The sequence below is a fragment of the Scyliorhinus torazame genome, chromosome 14 (assembly GCF_047496885.1).
Source record: "Scyliorhinus torazame isolate Kashiwa2021f chromosome 14, sScyTor2.1, whole genome shotgun sequence".
NCBI lineage: Eukaryota > Metazoa > Chordata > Chondrichthyes > Carcharhiniformes > Scyliorhinidae > Scyliorhinus > Scyliorhinus torazame.
In genome coordinates, this window is record NC_092720.1 from 27,908,987 (window position 1) to 27,935,645 (window position 26,659).

Below are 26,659 nucleotides of genomic sequence, written 5' to 3' on the forward strand. Positions count from 1 at the left end.
AATGCCTACAGCTGTGAAACCCTGAGTGGTCAAACCGATGGCACTTCCCACACACGTGGTCACCCAGACTGCAAGGAGCGTCTACGGGATCCCACATGCCGCAGGCGGTGCAGCACACAGGACTGGGCTCCCCCGCCATAAAAGACTCAATTTAAGGTTATTTTTTTTAATTTATTTTTTTTAAAAAGCTAGAACTCTTACCTTAAAAGTAGCAAAACCAACTTATCCACTCCTTACCAGTCAGCTGTCTGCCTTGTGCGGACGTCACTTTTCAGAAATTAATGTTAACCCTTCCTGTTTTGCCGAGAGTCGGAGTGCTCAGTCTGCTCCTCCCTGCTGCTCTCTCACAGGTCATCTCCTGGAGCTGCAATATTCCTCAGTTGTTTATATATATTAATATATTAGGTCCTTCTCCAAATTATTCCCAATTCGGTCACTGTTCAATTGCCAATCCGCTTCAGAACCACTCTGCTCCGCAACCACTCCGCTTCAGAACCGCTCCGCTTCTCTGATCAAATTACATCTCCCACTGTCAGGTTAAGAATTATCATTGGTGGTGCCAACTTGAATATGCAATTTTAATTATTTTCTTTAACAAAAATTGCAGCTCTGCTGGTACACGGCCGTGGAAGCTAGTTGAATCATTGCTATGTACATCCGTCTCTTTAAATACATCACTGCTGGACCGTGGATAGAACAGTGGCAAACATAAGCAACTCACTGTTACTGATTGGGAGGGAGACAAGAAGTGTTACAGTGTAATTCCGAGTCAGAAACAATATTCTATGAAAGCTCGAGTCTTCAAGGAACTTCCAATGGAGACCAAAAGCAAAAACACTGAAGATGTTGGAAATCTACCGTCCTCCACAGGAAGACCCCAGCCGGTGCTGTTCAATACTGGTCCACACAAACGTGGACCAGGTGGAATGGCACCTGGGGTGTCTCCCAGACCATCGGAGACCCCCTGGGTGGTTAGGGACAGAGCAGGATGGCCCCCTGGCTGGCACCTTGGCACTGCCAAGCTGGCAGGAGTACTGCCAAGGATTAGTGCCTAATGGGGGCCGTGCCCATTGGAGTGGAGGGTGTTGATCCTGGAAGGGGCTTGGGAAGGCCTGTAAAGAGAGGGCCCTCAGCGACCCTATAGCGGGGTCTTATCACTTGGGGTGGGGGGGATTAATGCTCATATGTGTGGGGTTGACACTGCTCATGGGTGGGGGTGGGGGACCAAGAAATCACTTAGAGATCAGCGCACCTTTTCAAAATGGTGGCCCGATCTCGGAGGAGCTGGTCTGGCCAGCGAATTCAGCTCCCCAGTGATGAAAATAATTCTAACTGTGGGCTTGACTGAGGAGAAATTCCCCAGGGCCTCAAAAAAAGGTGACTAATCATGACTAGATCGCGGCAGGGAGCTTGCCGACAAGAGCCAGGGAGAAACTCCCAGCCAAACCCACTACAAATACTCGTGCCCAGAGTTTACATTAACTCGGTTTCTCCCTCCATAGGTGCTTCCTGGTCTGTGTTTCCAGCATCTATTGTTTTTATTTTTATTTCATTTGGGACCCTTTGAGAAGCACTGAGAAAACAAAGAATTGGAAAACTAGGAATTCTCTTTCTCATCTTTTGTGATGTAATAATGCACAACATCTTAACTTAAGCTTCTCCACTGCTTCTCACCAGTATCTAACCAGGCCCTGGCTCTGCATGTTTAGTGGGCTGGTTCATTGCCATGCTCCAGTACCGTCTCACACAGGCCCATCTCCTGGAAGAAACTTTTTGTACTGGGAAGCACAAGAGGCCTGCAACTCCAGGATTTGCTAGGTCTTTCTAATTGCTTCCAGCCACAGCAAGATGCTTCAAACGTGAAGGAAAACAGGGAGAATAGTCGAGAAAAGTAGTCCATGACTTCTACAGCATCTCCCACTTTGCCACTTGACCTTTTTTCAGTTGCTCAAGTGCAAGGCTCCTTCAGGAGCTTCTGTTTGTGTTGAGGAAGCAGAGAGGCTAGGAGAGTCGGCAAAGAAGTGGCAGATGGAATTCAATGTAGAAAAGTGTGAGGTCGTGCCCTTTGGTAGGAAGAGTAGAGGCCTGGGCTATTTTCTAAATGGGAAAAGGTTTAGGAAATCAGAAGCAACAAGGCAACTTAGGAGTCTTAGTTCAGGATTCTCATAAGGTTAACGTTGGTAGTTAGGAAGGCAAATGCAATGTTAGCATTCATGTCGTGAGGGGCTAGAACACAAGAGCAGGGATCTACTGTTGAGGCTGTATAAGGCTCTGGTCAGACCCCATTTGGAATATTGTGAGCAGTTTTGGGCCCCGTATCTAAAGAAGGATGTGCTGGCCTTGGAAAGGGTCCAGAGGAGGTTCACAAGAATGATCTCCAGAATGAAGCACTCGTCATACGAGGAGCGGTTGAGGACTCTGGATCTGTACACGATGAAGTTTAGAAGGCAGGAGAATGGGGTTGAGAAACACATCAGCCATGATTGAATGGCTGAGCAGACTCGATGGGCCGAGTGGCCTAATTCTGCTCCTGTCTGATGGAAAGGGGTACCTTTTAATCCTTCAGTTGAAAGTCAGGTGGTGAAGGCCCTTGGCTGCCTTTGTGAATCCCTGAAAATCCTAAGGCAACACAAATAGACAATGGCCCAGTGGAACTGACATCGACGCAACATCTCTGAGAAGTATGCAGGGAAGGAGAGCACGAGAGAGAGAGAGAGAGAGGGGAGAGAGAAAAAGAAGATATTCCATCCATTAAACTTTAACATTAGATCACTTACTGAGTTCTTATATTTTTGACCACATTATATTGCCAATTGCACAATTCCTTATTTGGAGAAGGGAGTGCATTGTAATCGGAGGGGGTTTAGTCAACTTTCTTTATATAGTTATGGTTGGAGTGTGATTAGCCTTGGGTATGCACTCCCTTATTCATTAATTTATTTATAGTTAGTCCAACATAGAGTTTACTCATTTCCATCATGAAACCAATTGTGCCTGTAGGGCTGTATCAAAAAACATTATTAATAGATCTTGGAGCAGTGTCACCACTATAGTATTTTGCCAATAGTTCAAGTTTGTTATCGCGTCAAGCTCGTCTTTCTCCTACAACTATTGGTCTAAACGTTTCACACTTCACAATCCCAAATTTTAAGTGAAGCAAAAGTTATCTTCCTAATTAGGATCAGACAATTTAAACTATCAACCAGTGAATAGCTGGATGAGGGGTGCAGGGCAGAGTTATAGTGCCAAACTTGCATCAAGAACTCTGCGTCCTGGGATCCAAAGACTGCTTATATTTTTCTCGTAAAGAATCCGCAGACTTGCTGGCTTTCAAAAACGAAGAGAAGTTAAGTACAATTCAAACTCACCATCATAAGACAGCTCACAAACTATTTCAGCTTTAAATACTACCACCGTTTTGCTGCGTACCAACTGTAGGTATCCACACCTAGTGCCCCCCACCATTTCGCAATAGCACATCGGCAATACTCTCGCCACATGGACTGCAGCGGTTCAAGGAAACTCAGCTCCATCTTCATGTGGGCAAATAAAGTTAGTGGTATCAAACCTGTACCCCCTGATCTAGAGAATCGGCATGTATTAAATGTATTTCATCTTTTCCATGGGGTCATGGTTAGTGAACAAGCCCCGATTTAATATATAAATGATTTAAGCATTTTCTGTAGCTCGTTATGAAATATTCGGCATGTATTAAATGTATTTCATCTTTTCCATGGGGTCATGGTTGGTGAACAAACCCCGATTTCAGTCTTGCAGCCCAGAAATGGAGGGCCATTCTTGCGAACCACTCACTAGCCTAGGTAGCCCATCACTGCCCCAGAAGGGCATGTAGCAGGTGCATGGAGACTGATCTCCAATTTTCTCATATTGACTTGAAACCTCCACCATCATTCCATTATGGTCAGGGAGTCAAAATCCTGCAACTCCCACACCCTTAACCAACACCCCCCCCCCTCCATTCTGCAACAGCACATTTGAAGTGGATGATAGTTCTATTAATATATAAATGATTTAAGCAGTACCATCGCCAGATGGACTGCAGCGATTGAAGGTGGAAACTCAGCTCCACTTCTTGGGGACAACGAAGGATAGATAACAGACACTGGTCTTGCTAGCAATGCCCAGATGGCCAAATCACAAGAATGTGTTTTCAAAAAATGATGTCTGTTTGCTCGACATGGAGTCATGTTGCTTACTACAGTTCAACTTGGGTGACTTCCCGAATTGCAGCACACAATTTGCAAAAGTGCACCATAGAAATTAAGAAGCATACAGAGTGCTGGCCAGTGAGAGGGGTCAGTGCAACGATCATTGCTGCAATTTCAAACCAGGGGCCAGAGATCACACACAAAGATTTCTGACAAAAAGGGTTCAGAGGGGCAATTTTTTCCACACAGAGGGTATTGAGTATCTGCAACAAGCTACCAGAGACAGTAGTCAAGGCGGGTACAATTTTATCTTTTAAAAAGCATTTAGACAGTTATATGGGTAAGATGGGTATAGAGGGATATGGGCGAAATGCAGACAATTGGGACTAGCTCAGTGGTAACAACTGGGCGGCATGGACAAGATGGGCTGAAGGGCCTGTTTTCATGCTGTAAACCTCTATGACAATGAAACATACCGTCAAAGCTGCCCTTTGTTGTAGAAAACTGCAGCAGTTCGTTGTAGGTTTCAATGGAAGGGCGGTAAACAAACACTCCAGAATTGAAACAATCCGGCCAACCAGGATCTGGTGCTGCAGATAGTTCTTCTCTTTGAAAGAGTTCATCGATGTTGCATAATACCTGTGAACGATATCAGAAGCTCCGGTTAGGGGGTATACTCGAGAGCTGGCGCAGGATGTGATGAGTTGAACAGCCTCCTTCTGCGCTGTATCATTCTGTGCATCTGAGCATTGCCGAAAGTCAGTTGAGGACAACAGCATTATAAACTGGTTTGTGCTTTCGTGTTATACTCCTGCTGAAAGGCGAGTGAACCCGAGTGACTCAATGCACACGACAACTCAATGAACTGCAAACGGTGCACCTCACACACATCTTTAGAAGGCTGTACAGGCCTAAATGTACGGTATTCAGCAAGAGACACCTTTGTTAAGTAATGGGTTAAGCGACGTTCCAATTAGTTGTCTCATTTATGTTAAGTATGGCATATTGGCAAATGGCAGTTGAAAATGGGACTTCAGCTGATAAAAAGCTTGTTGTATTAAAACTGCACAGGCAATTTGTGCATCCGTCTCCTCGGAGGCTGAAAAATGTATTAAAGGATGCAGGGGTAAGGGATGAAGACTATACTGAGCTGATAGAACAGGTTAGTGATCGCAGTGAAGTTTGTAGGAAGTACAGAAGGACACCAGCAAAACCAATAGTAACCCTACCTTTGGCCAGGGATTTTAACGACATTGTGGCCATAGACCTTAAGATCTGAGATAAAGACAATAATATATTTATTTTGCATTTTGTAGATTTAGTCAGTCAACAATTATACGAAGTAAAGAAAAGAGAGTAATTCTGGATCAAATCGTGGAAAAATGGATAGGGACAGGAATGGGCCCACCGGCAAAATTCCTTACGGACAATGGGGGAGAATTTGCGAATGAGGAGTTTAGGGATACGTGTGAAAACGTGAATGTCATAGTTATGAATACGGCTGCAGAAAGCCCATTTAGTAATGGTGTGAAAGAAACCATGCGGTAATAGATGACATGCTCTGGAAAATCTGGTCAGATAGACCCAAGTGAATTTGGGGTCTACACGGAAGTACCAAATAGCGGACAAAGAGCCCTACCCCACAGATGGATTTGCACGGAAAAGGTTCTTCCGGATGGAACTTAAGGCAAAGGCCAAGCTTGTGGCAAGGGGATTTGAAGAAAACTTAGAAGATCAGGATTTAAGAGTAGATTCACCTACTCTTAAACAGGTTATTTTAAAGATCTTCTTGGCTCTATTAGCCACAAAGGCATGGGAATACAAATCTATAGATATCAAAGCTGCCTTTTTGCAGGGGCATCAGCTCCAAAAAGACATTTTTCTCCGTCCTCCTGAAGAGGCAGATAACACAGAAGGGGTACTCTGGATGTTGAACAAATATGTATATGGTTTAAATGATGTGTCTAGAATCTGGGGCGGGATTCTCCCCTACCCGGCGGGGTGGGGGGTTCCGGCGTAATGGAGTGGCGGGAACCACTCCGGTGTCGGGCCTTTAAGTAGGGGCCAAGCCCTCACCTTGAGGGGCTAGGCCCGCGCCGGAGTGGTTTGCGCTCAGCCAGCTGGCGGGAAAGGCCTTTGGCGCCACGCCAGCCGGGGCCGAAAGGTCTTCGCTGGGCGACGCATGCGCGGGAGCGTCAGCGGCTGCTCACGTCATCCCACGCATGCGCAGGGGAGGTGGTCTCTTCCACCTCTGCCATAGTGAAGACCATGGCAAAGGCGGAAGAAAGAGTGCCCCCACGGCACAGGCCTGCCTGCAGATCGGTGGGCCCCAATCGCGGGCCAGGCCACCGTGGGGGCACCCCCCGGGGCCAGATCGTCCCACGCCCCCCGCCCCCCCAGGACCCTGGAGCCTGCCCACGCCGCCTTGTCCCGCCGTTCAAAAGGTGGTTTAATCCACGCTGGCGGGACAGGCATTCCAGCAGCGGGACCTCGGCCCATCGTGGGCCGGAGAATCGGCGGGGGTGGGCCCGCCGACCGGCGAGATTCCCGCCCCCGCCGAATCTCTGGTGGCTGAGACTTCGGGACACGGCGGGGGCAGGATTCACGCCAGCCCCTGGCGATTCTCCGACCCGGCGTGGGGTTGGAGAATCCCGCCCCTGGTATTTTTCAGTAAGGTCAGCTTTTGTTAAAGTTAGGCTGTTGCCAGTTGGGTTGAAAGAAGATCTGGCAATGTTTTACTGGCACTATAAAGGAAATCTTTCTGGCATCTTTATGATGCATGTCGGTGATTTTTTGTGGAGTGGGACTAGTGGTTTCGAAGCTATTGTAATCTCTGGTTTGTCGAAGGAATTCAGGGTTGGAAGTCAGGTTTCCGGTGCATTTAAATATATTGGACTGGAAATTGGACAGACTAAGTTAGGGGCAACTTTACGTCAGCAATCTTATTTGGAAAGCATCAGTCCAATAGCAATTAGTCGTGGCCGGGTTTCACAAAAAGACGCAATGGTTTCAAAGATGGAAAAAGAGCAATTGCGAAGTTTAATTGGGCAAGTGAATTGGTTAGGTGGACAGACTAGACCGGACGTGAGTTTTGATGTCTTAAGAGTTGGGTACAAAAATGAATGATCCCAAAGTGAAGACATAATAAGAGCAAATAAAGCGTTGGTCAAACTAAAAATGCTGGAGTAGGTTTTGAGGTTCCCGGTTTTAGGTGACCTTAGGCACTTGAAACTCAGTTTCAGCAAATTTATGTGATGGGGTTTTAAGCACAGGAGGTTTTATAATTTTCCTTTTGGGGAACAATGGTAAATGTTGCCCTCGGGTGGGAAACAAAGAAAATTAGGGGAGTGGTCAAAAGCACTTTGGCTGCTGAGACGTTAAGCTTTGTAGAGGCGGTGGATGTGGCCTTTTATATTGACAGAAATTTTGGGATTAGGGGATTTGGGTAATATACCGATTGAATGTCACATTGGGTCGACAGTAGCTATCAATTGTCAGACTGCTTTACAAAATGAGGGGCTAGTTCACAGAAACGTTTGGCTATTGTTATGAAGGGCTCCTGTGACTGTTTTGTTTCTTCCAAAAATGAAAAAAGGGGGGGGGGGGGGGGGAAAATTGCATGTGTGTTTTTGAGTTTCGTAATTTTTTTTTCCACCTAATTATTTTTTTTCTCCAAGGAAGGGGAGACTGTTATTAGTTGCCTTATTTATGTTAAGTATCCAATAATTGACACTGATATGTGAAAGGGCTTCAGGTGGCCTTTGTGTCGGGTGATGTGAAGATAGAGTTTTGTGCAGAGTCTGTTGAAGTAAAGTAAAGGTGTTGGTGAAAAGGAGCAGAACCGTTGACTCTTTATACAACAGCAGCTGACTCTTGATACAACAGCAGCTAAACGTCTAACAACCTTTGCAGACGGAAATCGTTAGGCTACACCACTTCATTGATGTCTGAGAAGCCAAATTGCAACAGCGTTTGCAATTCAAAAGTTCTTAAATTTTGTTGTAAAGTGTATTGGGATGTCCTGGAGGCTATGAAAGGTGCTGTGTAAATGCAACTTTCCTTCTTGAAGTAGTTCGGTGACTTTGAAGAGAACACTTGAAACATAACTGTAGACAAGCCAGCCATGCCTTCAGACACAAAGCTCCTGTCGGAGACACATGAATGGGTGCACGGAATTCAAATGTGCTGTCTAATGGAGCTGTCGGAAGGCATTTAAAGCAATGAAAACTAGTTCAATCAGAGGTGGCTTTATTGGCATACGGACAAAAAACAAATCTTCCCACCCCAATTATAGCTTCAGTAAGTGGAGCTTGGCACCACCGTTACTCATACCTTTGGCGTCAAGTCAACCACATGTGACTACCGAAGTTAACTTTTTCCAAGGATATAACCTTTCCTCTTACCAGTGGAATAAACCAGAGGAGCTTCAAAATGCTAAAGCAATCATTGATCTTGTTTTCTTTGATCCAATCTTTCAATGCATTTCATAGCAATACAAGAAAGCTAACAAAAATGTGGTTTGGACAGAGGAAAATATTGCAGAGAGGGTTTTAAAAGAGCGAAGAGAGATAGAGAGAGAGACAGAGAGAGAGAATTGCGATAGAGGCACCTGAGCCACTCACCATCCCAATTTTGGAAATACATTACCGTTCCTTCACTGTCGCTGGGTCAAAATCCTGGAATTCCCTCTCCAACAGCACTGGGGATTCACCAACACCCCAGTGGCTGCAGCGATTCAAAAAGGCAGCAAACCACCATCTTCTGAAGGGCAATATGCCATGTCCGTGAGTGAATTAAAATGGCCATTCTGGTTTTAAATTCATTTACGGGATGTAGCCGTCGCCGGTTATGCAAGAATTCATTGTCCACCCCTAGTTGCCCTTCAGAAGGTGGTGGTGAGTTGGCTCATTTGCACTCCACTTGCTGTCCAAAGCCTCCAGTCTCTATGGACTACCAGGGAACGGTTCTCGCCGGCTGCAAGCTCCAGCTACTGCTTAATGTAAAGGCCTAGCAGTGGAGCCGGCCAGAAATGACTCAAATGAGGCCCTGTCGATCGACAACCCTGGCCCTGCTAGGTTTTTGGTCCACTGCCAGCCTCTCTATGTAAACTTCCTGTTAACATGAAGGCTGGCCTTTATCTCGAGTGGCCTGCGTGGTATCTTAAGAGTTACTTACTGCACACGTGCAGTTTAGGGATTACAAGACCTCCAGTCTTCTGAATAAATTAGATCGAGCCTTTGATGATTTTTTAAAAAAAATCCATAACATCCCAAAAGAAACGGAGGTCAAACTGGATTTAGCTTCATAAATTCATTGTGTTGGGGCAGCACGGTGGCGCAGTGGTAGCACGGTCCCAGGTTCGATCGCGGCTCTGGGTCACTGTCCGTGTGGAGCTTGCACTATCTCCCTGTATTTGCGTGGGTTTTGCCCCCCACAACCCAAAGATGTGCAGGGCGGGTGGATTGGCCATTCAAAATTGCCCCTTAATTGGAAAAAATTAATTGGGTACTCCAAATTTAAAAAAAATGTTTTTAAAAATCCATTGTGTTGTTTATTACGCTATTACACTGTAACTACTATTCTAAACATTCTTACATTTCTAAACTTCAGGCCTGGTGGCCATTTGTTTCCTGGATTCAGTCAGTCAGAATGAACATGAATAAAGAAACTCCAGAGCTGTAATAGGAACTATGACAGTTTTTAAGTCACATCCTGCAACATGAGCAGCAAGGGTCAACATTTGTATCCTGTACTGTGCAAATGATATTGGATTGCTCAGACTGCTCTTGGCTAGCATCAGTGGTAATTTACAAGTCATCTACCCCAATATCTGAAGCCCTTCACTTACCAATGTGTCTGCATCCATGAATATACATTTGGAATAGTGCGTGAGAGCCCAACAGTGCAGCTTCGTAAACGTCACGCCGAGTTCAGGCCTCTTGATCATGGCCAAGTGAGCCGAATCCTTGCTGTCTAGCACATTCACTAAAATAATCTCATCAAAGACTCTTCCCAGCACCGCTCTGGAGAAATAGGGGCAGGTTTTAAAACAATAAACACACGTTACATATGTGGAGACAAATTGAATGCAACATTGTCAATGAACTCCACAGAACCTTTTGCTTCAAGGACAGGTATGTCAAGCAATCTAATGAAGGACTAAAGAAATCTCTTTTTTTATTCGTTCATAGGCATTTATTGCCCATCCCTAATTGCCCTCGAGGGGTCAGTTAAAAGTCAACCACGTTGCTATGGATCTGGAGTCACATGTAGGCCAGACCAAGTAAGGATGGCAGATTTCCTTCCCTAAAAAGGACACTAGTGAACCAGGTAGGTTTTTATGACAATCAATAGACTTTTTAAATTGCAAATTTTTATTGAGTACCAATTTCACCATCTGCAGCAGCAGGATTTGAACCTGGGTTCCCAGAGAATTACTCTGGGTCTCTGGTAGCCCAGTGACAATACCACTAGGCCAACGCCTCCTCTGTTGACCAGAGTTTGAGACTCAGTTTATGCTTTAAGTAGTCGAGAGAAAAAAATGGCCATTACTGCACAAATTACACCTATACATGACTCAAAAAATTAAATTTACGTTCATTGACAGAATATCCTCCATAATGAATGCGTTATTTCTCCAGTCTGAAATCAGCTACCTTAACAAAATGGCAACTAAATTGCAGTCAGAGGATGTGGTCTTGCTGTTAATGGTGTGGAGTTTTCATGTACTGGTCCAGGTTTACTAAACAATCCTGCTGGAGTTTTACATTTGCGGTTCTTGAGTTGGTAATGAGCTGACGGAATCCCATGTCAATCAGTCTACTGATGGCAGCTTGGGACAAGAGTCATACTCAGAAACGGTTACTGCTTTTAGTGCATTTCAGTTTACTCCAGGATTAACATGAGGAAAAAGGCTGGCGTATTAAGCTTTATCCTTTCTAATGCAACAGTGTGGATAACATCCTCGGCCAAAAGCCTCCTAAAATGTCTCCAGATTCAAAATAATGAAGGAACAATCTATAATGTCAACGCAAAATTAATCAACCCTTAACTGTTCCGTTGCACCGATAACAAAAGGCCCAATGACAGGAGAACCAGGCTGTTCTTTAAACAACTTGATTAGAATCTCTACAGTACAGAAGACGTTCATTTAGCCCATCGAGTCTGCACTGATCCTTTGAAAGAGTACTCTACCCAGGTCCACTGCTGGGCTTCCCAAATTGCGCAAAATACCAGCAATGATGAGGCCCTAAGTGGCCATTAATTCCTCAGTAGGCCCAGGGGCAGGTAGCACACCCGATGCTTTTGCCGCCCACCATAACATTTCAGGCACAGTGGGAGTGGGCGGGGAGGCAGCAGAAGGACATCCATTCCATTGTGTATGCTCCCTGTGCCTTCAAACCTGCCGGCGTGGCAGCATCAAATCCAGTGCAAGATTTCTGTATGCAGCTATCACTGAACATGCTGCTGATTAGCTATAAGCACCATCATTGAGCCTGAAAGCAAGGACTTAAAAATTAGTTTGCCTTGCTTAATGTAGGTCTGCACCCGTGAACAGTAGCATGGTGGTAATATAGATACTCGCAATCCAAGGCCTCGGACTAATATCTGGAAACATGAGTTCATATCCCACCATGGGAATTGGTGTCAGAACAGGAAGAGGGAACCTTTAGCTTAATGCTTCCTGTGAACTACACCACTTTTCAATGCCACACGAGTGTAACAGCTTAGATAAGGAGGTCAAATCCCTGGTTTACAGGAGCTGCTTATTTCTGTACCTTTCCAAATGTCAAATGTGCCTACGTAGCAACAGGGATTGGCATGAAGGAACACACACAGGGGCTGGTTTAGTACAGTGGGCTAAACAGCTGGCTTGTAATGCAGAGCAAGGCAGCAGCGCGGGTTCAATTCCCGTACCGGTCTCCCCGAACAGGTGCCGGAATGTGGCGACTATGGGCTTTTCACAGTAACTTCATTGAAGCCTACTCGTGACAATAAGCAATTATTATTAATATCATGCACTGAGGCCCAGGCTAATTTTCAGGAGATTTCGTTAGTCGCCTGGAATAGTCTCATTAATGACCATAAAACTACCAGATTGCTGTAAAAACTCATCTGGTTGACTAATGTCAAGAAAGGAAATCTGCCATCCTTACCTGGTCTGGCCTATGTATGACTCCAGATACACAGCATGCTTAACTCTCAACTGTCCTTTGAAATGCCCGAGCAAATCACTCAGGTTACAGAGGTTACAGATAAATCCCCTGCCACGGAGCGGACAGCCATTTTGCTACCAGCAAGAATCACTCAGGTGATTTAAATTGGCTGCCTGCCTCCGTGGAGTGAGCAACCACTGCACATCCCTGCCCGTCCCAGGAAGCTTCCCCATGGCAGGAATGTGTTGGGCAGCTGTCCAGTCATGGCTCCTTCCCACTTTCCCAGTACCAGCCTTTGCCCCCAAACCACTCAACACCACCCAGGCCAAAGCAGCCTGCATGATTGGCCCCCCATTCTCCAAGTACAAACATCCACTCCCACCGCCATCGCACAGTGGGGACCATGTACAAGATGCACTGCAGCAACTCACCGACACTCCTGCCACAGTACATTCCAATCCCATGACCTCTACCACCTCAAAAGGGTAGTAGACACACGGGAACACCACCACCTGCAAGTCTCTCTCCAAGTCATACACTATCCTGATTTGGAAATATATCGGCATTTCTTCACTGTCGCTGGGTCAAAATCCTGGAACAAGATTCCCAACAGCGTTACAAGAAGGCGACGCACCACCACCATCCCATGGGCATTTGGGGATGGGCAAAAAAAAAATGCAATCAGGTAATGCATTTGATGTCAAGGGGCGAGGAAGAGTCCAGCAACAATTTGGCGCATGGCTTTACGCAGAATCCTTTCTAGTCGTGACCAACCATGATGCATCACCCAATGGCTATTTGTCTCAACCTCCACTACAGCACAAGGCAGCATCCAAAAAATAGTCTGCAGTGGGATCTCAGACGGAGGTTAGGAAGAGCACCTTGCCATCATGCCAGCTCCGATATCTGTGGTTAATGGCGTTCAAAGGGGCTTCCAGGATGCAGTACAGCAATCTTCCCTCCAACACGTTAGCAGCATTGCGGAGGTTCATGAGCTTGCTGCCCCCTCTCTGGGTGACAGTATTCATTCTCCCATCAGTCTCACAGCACCAGTATCGGTGCGTCAGCCGGCAAGCTCAATATTGCTGCCCACACTGATGGGGGTGGGCTGAAATTGGACCTCTTAAGAGACAGAGCCTGCAATGTATTCTGCAGTCTCCAGCTCTGAAAGCCACCAGTCCTCCTCAAAATTGTACTACAACCACTGTGGTAACACTGCGAAGGGACACCAGGACAGGGAAAAGAATGGAGGGAATGCACTATACACGAACCATGGAAAGCACTAAGCTCGCAAAGAAGACCAAGTGTTAAAGAGGGTGTATTAGCTGGATTGGAGGGCTTCAAAACAACAGCGCTGCCGCCTGCATTCTTCTCAGCAGCTGTTCACAGCACTGTTGTGTTGTTGCCTCTAACAAGAGGTTGCCCAGCATGCTTTGCGCCTGGCGTGTACCATTGACGCCATTTTAGAACTCAACGGCAATCAAAAGAAACTGCAGAATCCAATTTCACACACAAGGATTACTTCAATTAAATACAATCCAGCTCCTTTTTACCAAACATATTTATATACACACTTCTGCTCGAGGTTTGCTATTTTAATGCTGGAGTTCATTTGTTGCTGTTATATTCTTCCTGGACAATGGAGTGCCATGGATCTTCACTCCAGTCTGTCCTGACTGACATTCTGCAGAGGTCAGCTGTATCCAATCCATTATATCCATCGTTTTTCTCCTCTGATTCCCCCTCCAACATTTTCCATCGATATTTCCCTTCAATAACTAATCATCTCTGCCCACCATCTGTTCTAACATGGTGACCAAAGTATCATAACTTTCCCGGTTTGCTGGCATACACTACTTTTCTTTTCCCCAGTCATTCCCAGAGCTTCCTCATTAGTTTGTCCATCTGTGTACGATACGCGGAACATCCTTCTCAATGCATTCAGCTTATCAATAGTCTCCATTCTGGTCCTGCAGTGACATTAAGTTAACGTTGCTTACATATAAATATTCAGCAGTTTCAGGACCCGAAGCATATCCAATCTTTAATGAGCACAAATTGAGATCCAAAAATCTCTTGAAGAATTGCATGTCCCAGAAATGGTTTCCTTGCTCTTCTGGATTAACATATATCCAACTTTCCCTCACGGAATCAGCTTAGTTTCTGCTTTCAGGTGGCGGAGGCAAGAATGAAGATGGATGACAGGAAAATGTGAAGTAACTATTGAAATTGATTTAGCTCTAATTCAGTACTTCACCAGGCGGTTAAGGCACTGGACCTTGATGTACACTGGGCTGTTAATGGATGTCACAGGGAGCAGAGGCCATTCCCATAACTGTTAATCCTCTTTAGATTAGCAAATGTGTCATGGAATCCAGGGTAGCAAATGCAGCAGCTCAGTTTCAGAAGGACAGGAGAAAAAACAACTGGGCAACAACTGGTAAATTAACCTAACTGCATGTCATGGACATCATGGTATCCAAATGCAACATCAAATTAGTGACCAATTAAAAAGCTGCTCAAAATAATCAAGTACTGAACTAGATGAACACAAGAAATAGGAGCAGGAGTGGGCAATTCAGCCGCTCGAGCCTGCTCTACCATTCAAAACCATCATGGCTGATCCTCTCTTGGCCTCAACCCCCCGTCCTCCATAATCCTTCAATCCATTACTAATTAAAAACCTGTCTCCACCTTTACTCAATGCCACTGGCATTCCGGGGTAGTGAATTCCACAGATTCACGATCCTCGAGAAGCAATTTCTCCTCATCTCAAGTTTTAAATTTGTTACCCCTCATCCTCAAACTATGACCCCCCTCGTTCTAGATTGCCCCACGAGGAAGCATCCGCTCTACGTCTACTTTGTCAATATCTTTTATCATCTTATATACTTCAATTAGATCGCCTCTCATTTTTCCAAACTCGAGAGAGTATGGGCCTAAACTGCTCAATCTCTCTTCATGAGACAAACCCCCTCATCTCTGGAATCAATCTAGTGAAGCTCCTCTGAACTGTCTCTAATGGAACTACATCACTCCTCAAATATGGGGACCAAAACGGTTTTTTGAATACTCCAGGTGTGGTCTCGCCAATGCATACAGTTGCTGTAACACTTCCTACTTTTATACTATTCCTTTAGCTATAAAGGCCAAAATCCCATTTGCCTTCCTTATTACCTTTATGCTAGTTTTGTCTGATGCACGAGAAACACAAAGTTTCTCTCCATTTAGATAAGTTGACTTTCCAGTTTTTTGACCAAAAGGGATAACCTCACTCTTTGATACACGTTAAACTCCATCTGCCAAATTTTGGCCCACTCACAGAACTGATCTATATCCATTTGTAAATTTCTTATTTCCTCATTGCAACTTTCTGTCCAACCTATTTTAGTGTAATCTGCAAATTTGGCTATAGTACCTTCTATCCCTACATCCAAGGCATTAATATATATTGTAAATAGTTGGGGTCGGAGAACCAAGCCCTGCGGCACGCCCCTAGTTGCATCCCAATTTGAAAAGACCCATTTAATAATAATAATAATAATAATAATAATATATCCCAACTTTGTCTTTTGTCCATCAGTCAGTCTTCTATCCAAGGTAATAAATTATCCCCAATATCATGTGATCTTACATTGTATATTAATCCTTTGTGCAGCACAAATGCCTTCCGGAAGTCCAGATATACAACAACATGGTGCCCATTATCCACTTTGCATGTTAAATCGTCAAAGAACTCAGCAAATTAGTCAAACATGATTTCCCCTTCATAAAACCATACTGACTCTGATGGATTGCGTTTTGACTTTCGAAATGTCCTGTTATTACTTCTGTTACGACACCCCGGGTTTGTGTGCGGTCAATTCCAGTCCCAGTTGACCCCGAGTCGCAACACAATTGAAATTAACAATTCATTCTTTAAAAATACCCAAAGTCATGTCAGGTGGTGGCATGTAGGGCGAAAGATACATAGAAACCGGAGGAGGCCATTTGACCGGTCGTGCCTGCTACACCATTCATTATGATCAAGTTCAATACCCGGATCATGCCTTTTCCCCCACCCCCATATCTCTTGATTCTTTTAATCCCAAGAGGGAAATCCAATTCCTTCTTGAAATGACACACCGTTTTGGCCTCAACTACTTTCTATGGTAGTGAGTTCCACAGATTCACCACTTTCTGGGTGAAGGCATTTCTCCTCACCCTTAATCCTAAATGGTTTATACCTTATCCTCAAACTATGCCCCCTAGTTCTGGACTTCCCCACCATCGGGAACATTCTTTCCGAATCTCCCCGGTCTAATCCTGTTAGAATTTTAAAATTTTGCACGAGATCCCCGCTCACTCTTCTAAACTCCAATGAATATAATCTTACCTGACTTAGTTTCAGATATGACAGTCCCGCCATCCCAGGAATCAGCTTGGTAAACCTTCGCTGCACTCCCTCCATGGGTCATCCTTCCTCAGATAAGGACACCAAGACTGCACACAATACTCCAGGTGTGGCCTCACCAATGCCCCATACCAATTGCAGTAAAACATCCCTAACCCTATACTCAAATCCTCTTGCTATGAACGTCAACATTTGCCTTCTTTACTGCCCGCTGTACCTGCATGCTTACTTTCAGCGACTGATGCACGAGGACATCAAGGTTGCCCCGAGTATCCACCTCTCTCAACTTACTCCCATTCAAATAATAAATCAGCCCTAACCTCACATTTATTCACATTATACTGCATCTGCCATGCATATTCCCACCATCTCAGCCTGTCCAAATCCCGCTGAAGCATCTCTGCATCCTCCTCACGGCTCACCTACCCATCCATCTTTGTATCATCTGCAAATTTGGGGATAATATATTTAGTTCCCTCGTCCAGATCATTAATATATAATGCGAAGGTTGGGGTCCTAGTTCAGATCCCTGCGGTACCCCATTATTCACTGCCTGCCAAATCTGGATTTATTCCAACTTTGTGCTTCCCGTCTGTTGAACAGCTTTCTATCCATCCCAAGACACTACCCGCACTCCCATGCGCTTTAAATTTACATAGAAATCGGCTTAGTGAGGCCTTGTCGAAAGCCTACTGATTCTCCCTGGTCAACTCTACTCGTCCCATCTTCAAATAATTTCAGTAGATTTGTCAAACAACATTTCCCTTTTGTAAATCCATACTGACTTTGTCGGCTTATACCACTGTTTTCTCAATGCTGTGTTGTGAAGATGTACAGAAGGTGGCGCCTGCTGTTTTTCGCCCAGCTGCGAAGGGGATTTTTGCTTAAAATCCCGTGACGGTACAAGGTTCCCACATAAGGGAAATATCCAGGAGGATCAGGGCAAAGAAACATTTTAAAAAAGGTAGAAGTTCGTTGACGAAATCAGAGGCTCCTTGGGCTCTTTGGTGGAGCAAACGGCAGAGGCTGCTGCTGTGATTCTGGCCTCTCCACTAACGGCAGAGATGCTTACCAGCACCTTGGTGCGGAATTAGAGAAACAACGGGTAGTGGCAGAGGATCTTCGTAAGTCGATGATGCCCTGGCTTCCATTCGGTTGGCGTTGGAGGAGACCAACCAGGCGGTTAAAGTGCATGGTGCTTTGATAAAGGGTGTGGAGGTGACTCTCTTGCACTATCGAGGATAGCGACCAGATAGTCTCTCTGGAAGCTGAGATGTCCAATATGGCCGATGTGAGGGCCAAAGTTCTCCAAAATTTGGAGAATAGTTCCAGGAGGCAGAATATTTGGATTGTGGTTTATCGGAGGGAAGAGAAGGACTAACATTCACATCCACTCCGAGCTGGATTGAGCCCACCAGGCACTCACAGAAGCACCATTCCAATGATCCATCATGGGCTGTTATTGTGAGGTTCCATAAATTCCAGGAAAAGGAACCGGTTTTGAGATTGGTTGAGGAACATAGCGAATAGAAATAGGTAGGCCACGCCATCAAGACATTGGTGCGGAGCAAGCAAAGAAGCGGGCAGCGTTTAACAAGGCTAAAGTCACCCTGTACAAGAATGAAGTTCGACGTGGCTCAGAAAGACCTCGAGGGAAAACATTTTGATGCGTCAGCGGAATCTTTTGTTTAAAATAAAAAATGGGTTAGGTGAGAGTTGAAGGTGGGCACGTGCAAATGGGGAATTGTTGGGGTTTCTTGTACATGTTCGCATTTCTTTGTTCTTGTATGGGACGAGTATTTCGAATGTTGGATTTGGGTGGGGGAGGGTCCTTACTGTTCTGAGGAGTTTGGTTCTTCGTGCTGCAACTGTCATGGGAAATAACAGGCACAGGTAGCAGCGGGCTTGTCCTCGGCTCAAGGAGCAGAAATCCCAGTCACCGAGATCTGCTGACCAGAGGCCTGCAGCTCTTTATTGTTCTGTAGTGCCACTGTGGAGACAATGGCTGCTGCCGTTAATGCAGCCAACCCAGGCGAGGGTTGGCAGGATGGAGGTTGCAGGGGAACCGCAAAAGGGCTTGCTTTTCAGGCTTGACGCATGGCAACTCCCTTGCCAGACGCTTGTTGAAATCCAGTTGCAGTGGTGGGATGAGGCCCAGGGCCTCAATTTGCAGTGCGGGCTATCCGCAGGCCTTCCCACCATGGACCTCAATTAGGGAAAAGCTGGGAAGGCAGCAGGGCCCCCATCTGTCACTCTGCCTGCATTAATGGCCCCCAACATCAAACCTGTTTCAGGGGGAAACATTATTAAACCCCACCCAAGGAGTGGGAACATAATATTGGAAAATATGGATGGACAGATTCCAAGGATTTCAGAAACCATTGAAAGTGTACCTAGGAGGTAGACAAAAAGTGGATTGTATAATTAACAGCATTTAAGAGCAAAATGCTGATATATTTACAAGGCAATAGCTAGGCCAGATGTGCAGTTTTGAAATCATTTAATTAAGGTCTTTAAAACAAACAAATGAAACTTGTTTTAAGCGAAAAACAAAATTGGACCACTTATTCAGGAACAGAAGATGAATATTTGATTCAGAGGGAAAGTGGGGCAGAGTAAGTTTAGCATTCTACCCAACATAGAAGGCAGAAACCACGGGCCCATGTGTCTTCTCCAACATTGAAAATTCTTGTGATATCAGAAATGTAAAGTTGGGCATTCCAATAGTTTGAACACCACAGCAACAAAATCATGGCTTGGCCTGGATTTAAAATAAAATTCCTGATTTTGAATGCAAGAAAACAGGATGTGTCAAACCTCTTCCTTTATACCACAGAGGAATATGGCAGCAACACTACTTTCCGGAGGACTTTGATTCACATCAAACACTACTTTCTTTCTCGTTTATACGCAACTCATTCATGCCAGATCATTTTATTTCCACATAGTAAATGGTCTATGCTGCCTGGTTGGGCTTATAGATTCTCACATGTCCATCTGACGTCTCTTGTTCAATGTTGATTAATGCTCCAGCGATGTTGGTAGATTCACACCACCTAGGCTCTGCTCACATCGCCAGTTTGCCTTGTACAGTATCAATTTTAACAATACTTAGGACCCCAACATTAACAGTTTGTCCCTGCTTGCAGAACAGAATTAGCCTCACCTTGAAAGCTCTAAGTTTGAGAGTTAGCATTACAACATGGATAATAGCCATCTACACAAATAGGCAAGACAGGAGTGGACAAACTTTTATTTGCATTATAATTTGCTGCAGTTTAAAGACATTCTCCCCACCAAGTGCCGGTATACCTGGTCCACATTTGAGGAAATCGGTGCTAAACAGTCGGAGGTGAGGCTGTTCGATCCCAGGCACTGGATAGATCCTAGTTAGGTCTCGTGAGGAGTGGTAAAACCGGTAAATCTCGCGGGATTTACCGGCATTGTCATGTACCACGGTATGCGATGGATCGCGCCCAGAGTTGTATACTCCAAATGTAACCCAGAAATGCAACGTTAAGATTCGTAGAGCTTTTCCAAAATAGGTTAGACTTGCAGCTTCTGTCCACCAATAATACACCCCCAAAAAAGTGCCAAGTTAGGCAGAGGTAAATACTGGCGTTCCAAGCCAGTTTACTCACGTTCCTTGCACTCCCGGATCACTACATCCCATTAATCCCACTCCCACTGGATTCTAAACTGGACTCCAGGGTGTTCTAACCAAATTAATTACTTAGACCATTGCCATTTACTTTTGGATTTTGTTGCATGTTATATTTTGTCAGACAGATATTCAGGCTCCTCTGGGATTATGGCCATGCATGTGAGGGACAATAATGGTTTACACACCACAAATGGAGAAAAGCCATTTACGAGACCACACTGAAGTGTCCTATTGAACTAAATTCTCATGGGATTTGGTAAAATTAACTTATGTGAGCAGACCAGTGTTTCAGGAATTGGTGATAAATAATAGTAGGTGGCCACCACACTTTTTAAAACCACGCTGAAGGGGTAATTGATTGAAAATCGACACCCTCCACTTACAATGTCAGATATATATTGTACCAACAGTTCCAAACTAAGCCAAGATGGAGAACAACCAAACATAAATACCTCATATTGTTAGATACTTGGGGACTAACAAGAACCACCAGTTGTCGTGTAGTTTTGTGTTTTCGCAATGAAGTTCCTAATACCAAGGCTCCTTTTCCATATAGGTCATTGGTTGCTAACGTTACAAAGGCTTGATCTAGAAAAAGGAAAATAATTTTATTTTTTTATTAAAATGAATAGTGCATTTCTTCCGGTCCCAATCAGATTTCAAAACATTGCCTTACGCTTCTTGAACCCTCAGAAGGCAAAGCATATCCTGGAAGAAGAAAGCAGTAAGTTGTCAAAATGTGCAGAACAAAAAAAATTAATCTCTGCACTCTCCATATAAGCTTCAAGCCATTTAATTTTGCATTGGGACAGTTTAGAAGTTTCCTGTTAAGTGTTCATCTATTCCAGCAAAGTACACAAATAGATTAAGGCAGGCAGTGAGTTACACACTCATTTTATCCACATAAAAAACCTGGTGATCTGCAGTCAATGTAATCTAATCACAGCTAATGTTAAAAATCTGACAGTTATAAGGATCACGTGTTTAAATGCATTTTGTTTTCATTTGTAGTATTCATAGAGTGCAGATTTCAGCTGAGAGTTGGCAAATACATCATCTATAAAAAGAAATGATAAAACCAATTTCACTTTAAAACAGTTAATGCAACCATCACTTATTTTTAAAACCACTTTCCGCAAAGTGGTCTGGATTTCTCTTTCCATTCGATATTTATTTATTACAGTTGGGAAAGGTCCCCTTTTGTAGCCGATAGATATAAAAGTTCAGGAGGCCCGGGAAGGTACTAAATGCTGTTTAACTTAAGTGAAGCCCACAACGCAACTTATAACTCACCGTCCCAGTTGGGACTGCTGGAAGCACCGATCCCAGCTTGGGCTGCGGTTTAAAAAGAGCCCCGCTGGGGGGAAGCTCGTATTCTGCAGGAAGGTCGATTGATGTGTACCCATGAGTCCTGGGAGAGATTTATTATAATAGACAAATGAGATTGCACCCCCAGTATCATTGCTTCAAGGAGATGAAAGCACACATGGAGGAGGGAATTAATTTTCTCAAATCTAATTCAATGAGTTGGACAGAAGGCTTACTGCCTGGCTGATGTTTTGAACATGTAAACCTTGAGGCCAATCTTTGGTAACTCCAATGCTTCAATTCTGTGAGCAGTGCATTTCCAAAAAATGACAGGAATCATTTATGATGGACACTGCCACCCATGATTGACACAGCACGAAACCACTTGGGTTATGCAATTCTACTCACTTCCCAAACCTCGGCAGCCTACCTTCAAGGCTTTTTTTAAATGTCAAACATTCCCCCCTCAAGCAGAATGTTTCTATTCATTAAATCATACGAATTCCATCATGCAACCAGCCTCCCATCTGTTTAATAGAACAGAAATATTATATCCAAGTTATGTCAGATAATTTTAGATTGCTGTTGATCTATGAAGAGTTTTGAATATGCCAGTAAAAAAAAAAGGGTAGAAAAGTTGGAGGTGTCTTTCTTCACTTCTACACACCCTCCAAATTAGGAGTAAAGGTGGAATATAAAATGGAGAAGTAGGTTAAAACAAAGGTACTGTCACTACGCCGATGGACAGTCATTTGGTGTTTATGTCTACGATACTGAAAGGGCTAGACAACTTCAAACTAAGCTCCACTATTTATTCAGACTCTCCATGGCCAAAATTCAATGGGCGAGGACAGGTACCATTTTAACCATCATGCTTTTTACTGACAGCGGAGTAGATGAAAATAATATGATTCGTCATCATAAATGGAGTTCAGTACTGCCAAGCAAAGACAACAGACAGGCTGTACAAAGTTGGTGCAAAATGCCTAAAGTTTCTGTATGTTGTTAGAAAGGACATGGAGAAAGTTGAGGAGATATGATGGTGTTCAAAATCCTGATGGGGTTTGGACAGAGCAGTTCGAGAAAAAACTGTTCTTATTGGCGGAATGGACATGTGCCAGAGGGCATGGATTTAAAGGAATTGGCAACATTTTTTCTATGTTCGGAGGAGGAGGAGCAGTCTCTGTCAGGGAGAGAACCTGAGAACATCTAAGACACTCAGAAGATAAGAAGGTAAGTAAGTGATTTTTACTTTTATACCTTTTTCAAATTGTGTGTGTCGGGGGGAAACTGAAGTGACATCACAGAAAAGCTGTGGCCTGAGTGGCTGGTTGGGAACCTACACTAAATTAAAAAAATTAAGCATTGGTAACTAATTAAACATAATTACTTAATTATAATTTAGAGGGGTATCTAAGCCAGAGATCGGAGAGTACTATATTTAGCTTTCGCATTTCTATTAGAAATCTAGTGCTAAGAAACAGATAGTTAACAGTAACTTTGAAAACATTTTAAAAATGTATTTTTTTTAAAACATTTTTTTAAAAAAATTTTAATTAATTGACGCAATGTCAGTTAGAGGGGTGCAGTGCTCGGACTGTGAGATGTGGCAGGTCCGGGAGGCTTCCAGCGTCCCGGGTGGCTTCATCTGCAGAAAGTGCACCCAACTGGAGCTCCTCACAGACCGCATGGTTCGGTTGGAGCAGCAATTGGATGCACTTAGGAGCATGCAGGTGGCGGAAAACGTCATAGATCGCAGTTATGTAAATGTGGTCACACCCAAGGTGCAGGCAGAGAAATGGGTGACCACCAGAAAGGGCAGGCAGTCAGTGCAGGAATCCCCTGTGGTTGCCCCCCTCTCGAACAGATATGCCCCTTTGGATACTGTCGGGGGGGATAGTCTATCAGGGGAAAACAGCAGCAGCCAGAGCAGTGGCACCACGGCTGGCTCTGATGTTCAGAAGGGAGGGTCAAAGCGCAGAAGAGTAATAGTAATAGGGGACTCTATAGTCAGGGGCACAGATAGGCGCTTCTGTGGACATGAAAGAGACTCCAGGATGGTATGTTGCCTCCCTGGTGCCAGGGTCCAGGATGTCTCCGAACGGGTAGAGGGCATCCTGAAGGGGGAGGGCAAACAGGCAGAGGTCGTTGTACATATTGGTACTAACGACATAGGCAGGAAGGGGCATGAGGTCCTGCAGCAGGAGTTCGGGGAGCTAGGCAGAAAGTTAAAAGACAGGACCTCGATGGTTGTAATCTCGGGATTACACCCTGTGCCACGTGCCAGTGAGGCTAGAAATAGGAAGATAGAGCAGCTAAACACGTGGCTAAACAGCTGGTGTAGGAGGGAGGGTTTCCGTTATCTGGACCACTGGGAGCTCTTCCGGGGCAGGTGTGACCTATATAAGAAGGACGGGTTGCATCTAAACCGGAGAGGCTTAAATATCCTGGCCGCGAGGTTTACTAGTGTCACACGGGAGGGTTTAAACTAGTATAGCAGGGGGGTGGGCACGGGAGCAATAGGTCAGAAGGTGAGAGCATTGAGGGAGAACTAGGGAATAGGGACAGTGGGGCTCTGAGGCAGAGCAGACAGGGAGAAGTTGCTGAACACAGCGGGTCTGGTGGCCTGAAGTGCATATGTTTTAATGCAAGAAGTATTACGGGTAAGGCAGATGAACTTAGAGCTTGGATTAGTACTTGGAACTATAATGTTGTTGCCATTACAGAGACCTGGTTGAGGGAAGGGCAGGATTGGCAGCTAAACATTTCAGGATTTAGATGTTTCAGGCGGGATAGAGGGGGATGTAAAAGGGGAGGCGGAGTTGCGCTACTGGTTCGGGAGAATATCACAGCTGTCCTGCGGGAGGACACCTCAGAGGGCAGTGAGGCTATATGGGTAGAGATCAGGAATAAGAAGGGTGCAGTCACAATGTTGGGGGTTTACTACAGGCCTCCCAACAGCCAGCGGGAGATAGAGGAGCAGATAGGTAGACAGATTTTGGAAAAGGAGTAAAAACAACAGGGTTGTGGTGATGGGAGACTTCAACTTCCCCAATATTGACTGGGACTCACTTAGTGCCAGGGGCTTAGACGGGGCGGAGTTTGTAAGGAGCATCCAGGAGGGCTTCTTAAAACAATATGTAGACAGTCCAACTAGGGAAGGGGCGGTACTGGACCTGGTATTGGGGAATGAGCCCGGCCAGGTGGTAGATGTTTCAGTAGGGGAGCATTTCGGTAACAGTGACCACAATTCAGTAAGTTTTAAAGTACTGGTGGACAAGGATAAGAGTGGTCCTAGGATGAATGTGCTAAATTGGGGGAAGGCTAATTATAACAATATTAGGCGGGAACTAAGAACATAGATTGGGGGCGGATGTTTGAGGGCAAATCAGATTGGGGGCGGATGTTTGAGGGCAAATCAACATCTGACATGTGGGAGGCTTTCAAATGTCAGTTTAAAGGAATTCAGGACCGGCATGTTCCTGTGAGGAAGAAGGATAAATACGGCAATTTTCAGGAACCTTGGATAACGAGAGATATTGTAGGCCTCGTCAAAAAGAAAAAGGAGGCATTTGTCAGTGCTAAAAGGCTGGGAACAGACGAAGCCTGCGTGGAATATAAGGAAAGTAGGAAGGAACTTAAGCAAGGAGTCAGGAGGGCTAGAAGGGGTCACAAAAAGTCATTGGCAAATAGGGTTAAGGAAAATCCCAAGGCTTTTTACACGTACATAAAAAGCAAGAGGGTAGCCAGGGAAAGGGTTGGCCCACTGAAGGATAGGCAAGGGAATCTATGTGTGGAGCCAGAGGAAATGGGCGAGGTACTAAATGAATACTTTGCATCAGTATTCACCAAAGAGAAGAAATTGGTAGTTGTTGAGTCTGGAGAAGGGTGTGTAGATAGCCTGGGTCACATTGAGATCCAAAAAGACGAGATGTTGGGTGTCTTAAAAAATATTAAGGTAGATAAGTCCCCAGGGCCTGATGGGATCTACCCCAAAATACTGAAGGAGGCTGGAGAGGAAATTGCTGAGGCCTTGACAGAAATCTTTGGATCCTCACTGTCTTCAGGGGATGTCCCGGAGAATAGCCAATATTGTTCCTCTGTTTAAGAAGGGTAGCAAGGATAATCCCGGGAACTACAGGCCGGTGAGCCTTACTTCAGTGGTAGGGAAATTACTGGAGCGAATTCTTCGAGATAGGATCTACTCCCATTTGGAAGCAAATGGACGTATTAGTGAGAGGCAGCACAGTTTTGTGAAGGGAAGGTCATGTCTCACTAACTTGATAGAGTTTTTCGAGGAGGCCACTAAGATGATTGATGCAGGTAGGGCAGTGGATGTTGTCTATATGGACTTCAGTAAGGCCTTTGACAAGGTCCCTCATGGTAGACTAGTACAAAAGGTGAAGTCACACGGGATCAGGGGTGAGCTGGCAAGGTGGATACAGAACTGGCTAGGTCATAGAAGGCAGAGAGTAGCAATGGAAGGATGCTTTTCTAATTGGAGGGCTGTGACTAGTAGTGTTCCACAGGGATCAGTGCTGGGACCTTTGCTCTTTGTAGTATATATAAATGATTTGGAGGAAAATATAACTGGTCTGATTAGTAAGTTTGCAGACGACACAAAGGTTGGTGGAATTGCGGATAGCGATGAGGACTGTCAGAGGATACTGCAGGATTTAGATTGTTTGGAGACTTGGGCGGAGAGATGGCAGATGGAGTTTAATCCGGACAAATGTGAGGTAATGCATTTTGGAAGGTCTAATGCAGGTAGGGAATATACAGTGAATGGTAGAACCCTCAAGAGTATTGAAAGTCAAAGAGATCTAGGAGTACAGGTCCACAGGTCATTGAAAGGGGCAACACAGGTGGAGAAGGTAGTCAAGAAGGCATACGGCATGCTTGCCTTCATTGGCCGGGGCATTGAGTAAAAGAATTGGCAAGTCATGTTGCAGCTGTATAGAATCTTAGT

General features: G+C 44.8%; 1 protein-coding gene across 4 annotated transcripts in view; it reads right to left on the reverse strand.

Annotated features, from left to right (window-relative positions):
- The window catches only part of LOC140389605 (glycogenin-1-like), a 91,374-nt gene that overhangs the window by 47,610 nt on the left and 17,105 nt on the right, over nucleotides 1-26,659 (reverse strand). For all 4 annotated transcript variants that reach the window (XM_072473872.1, XM_072473871.1, XM_072473873.1 and 1 more), the window contains exons 2-4: nucleotides 20,835-20,970; nucleotides 10,018-10,192; nucleotides 4,646-4,808 (exon numbers count right to left, since the gene is read on the reverse strand). In XM_072473872.1, coding sequence (XP_072329973.1) covers nucleotides 4,646-4,808; nucleotides 10,018-10,192; nucleotides 20,835-20,970 — 474 coding nt within the window. The remainder of the gene's footprint in view (nucleotides 1-4,645; nucleotides 4,809-10,017; nucleotides 10,193-20,834; nucleotides 20,971-26,659) is intronic.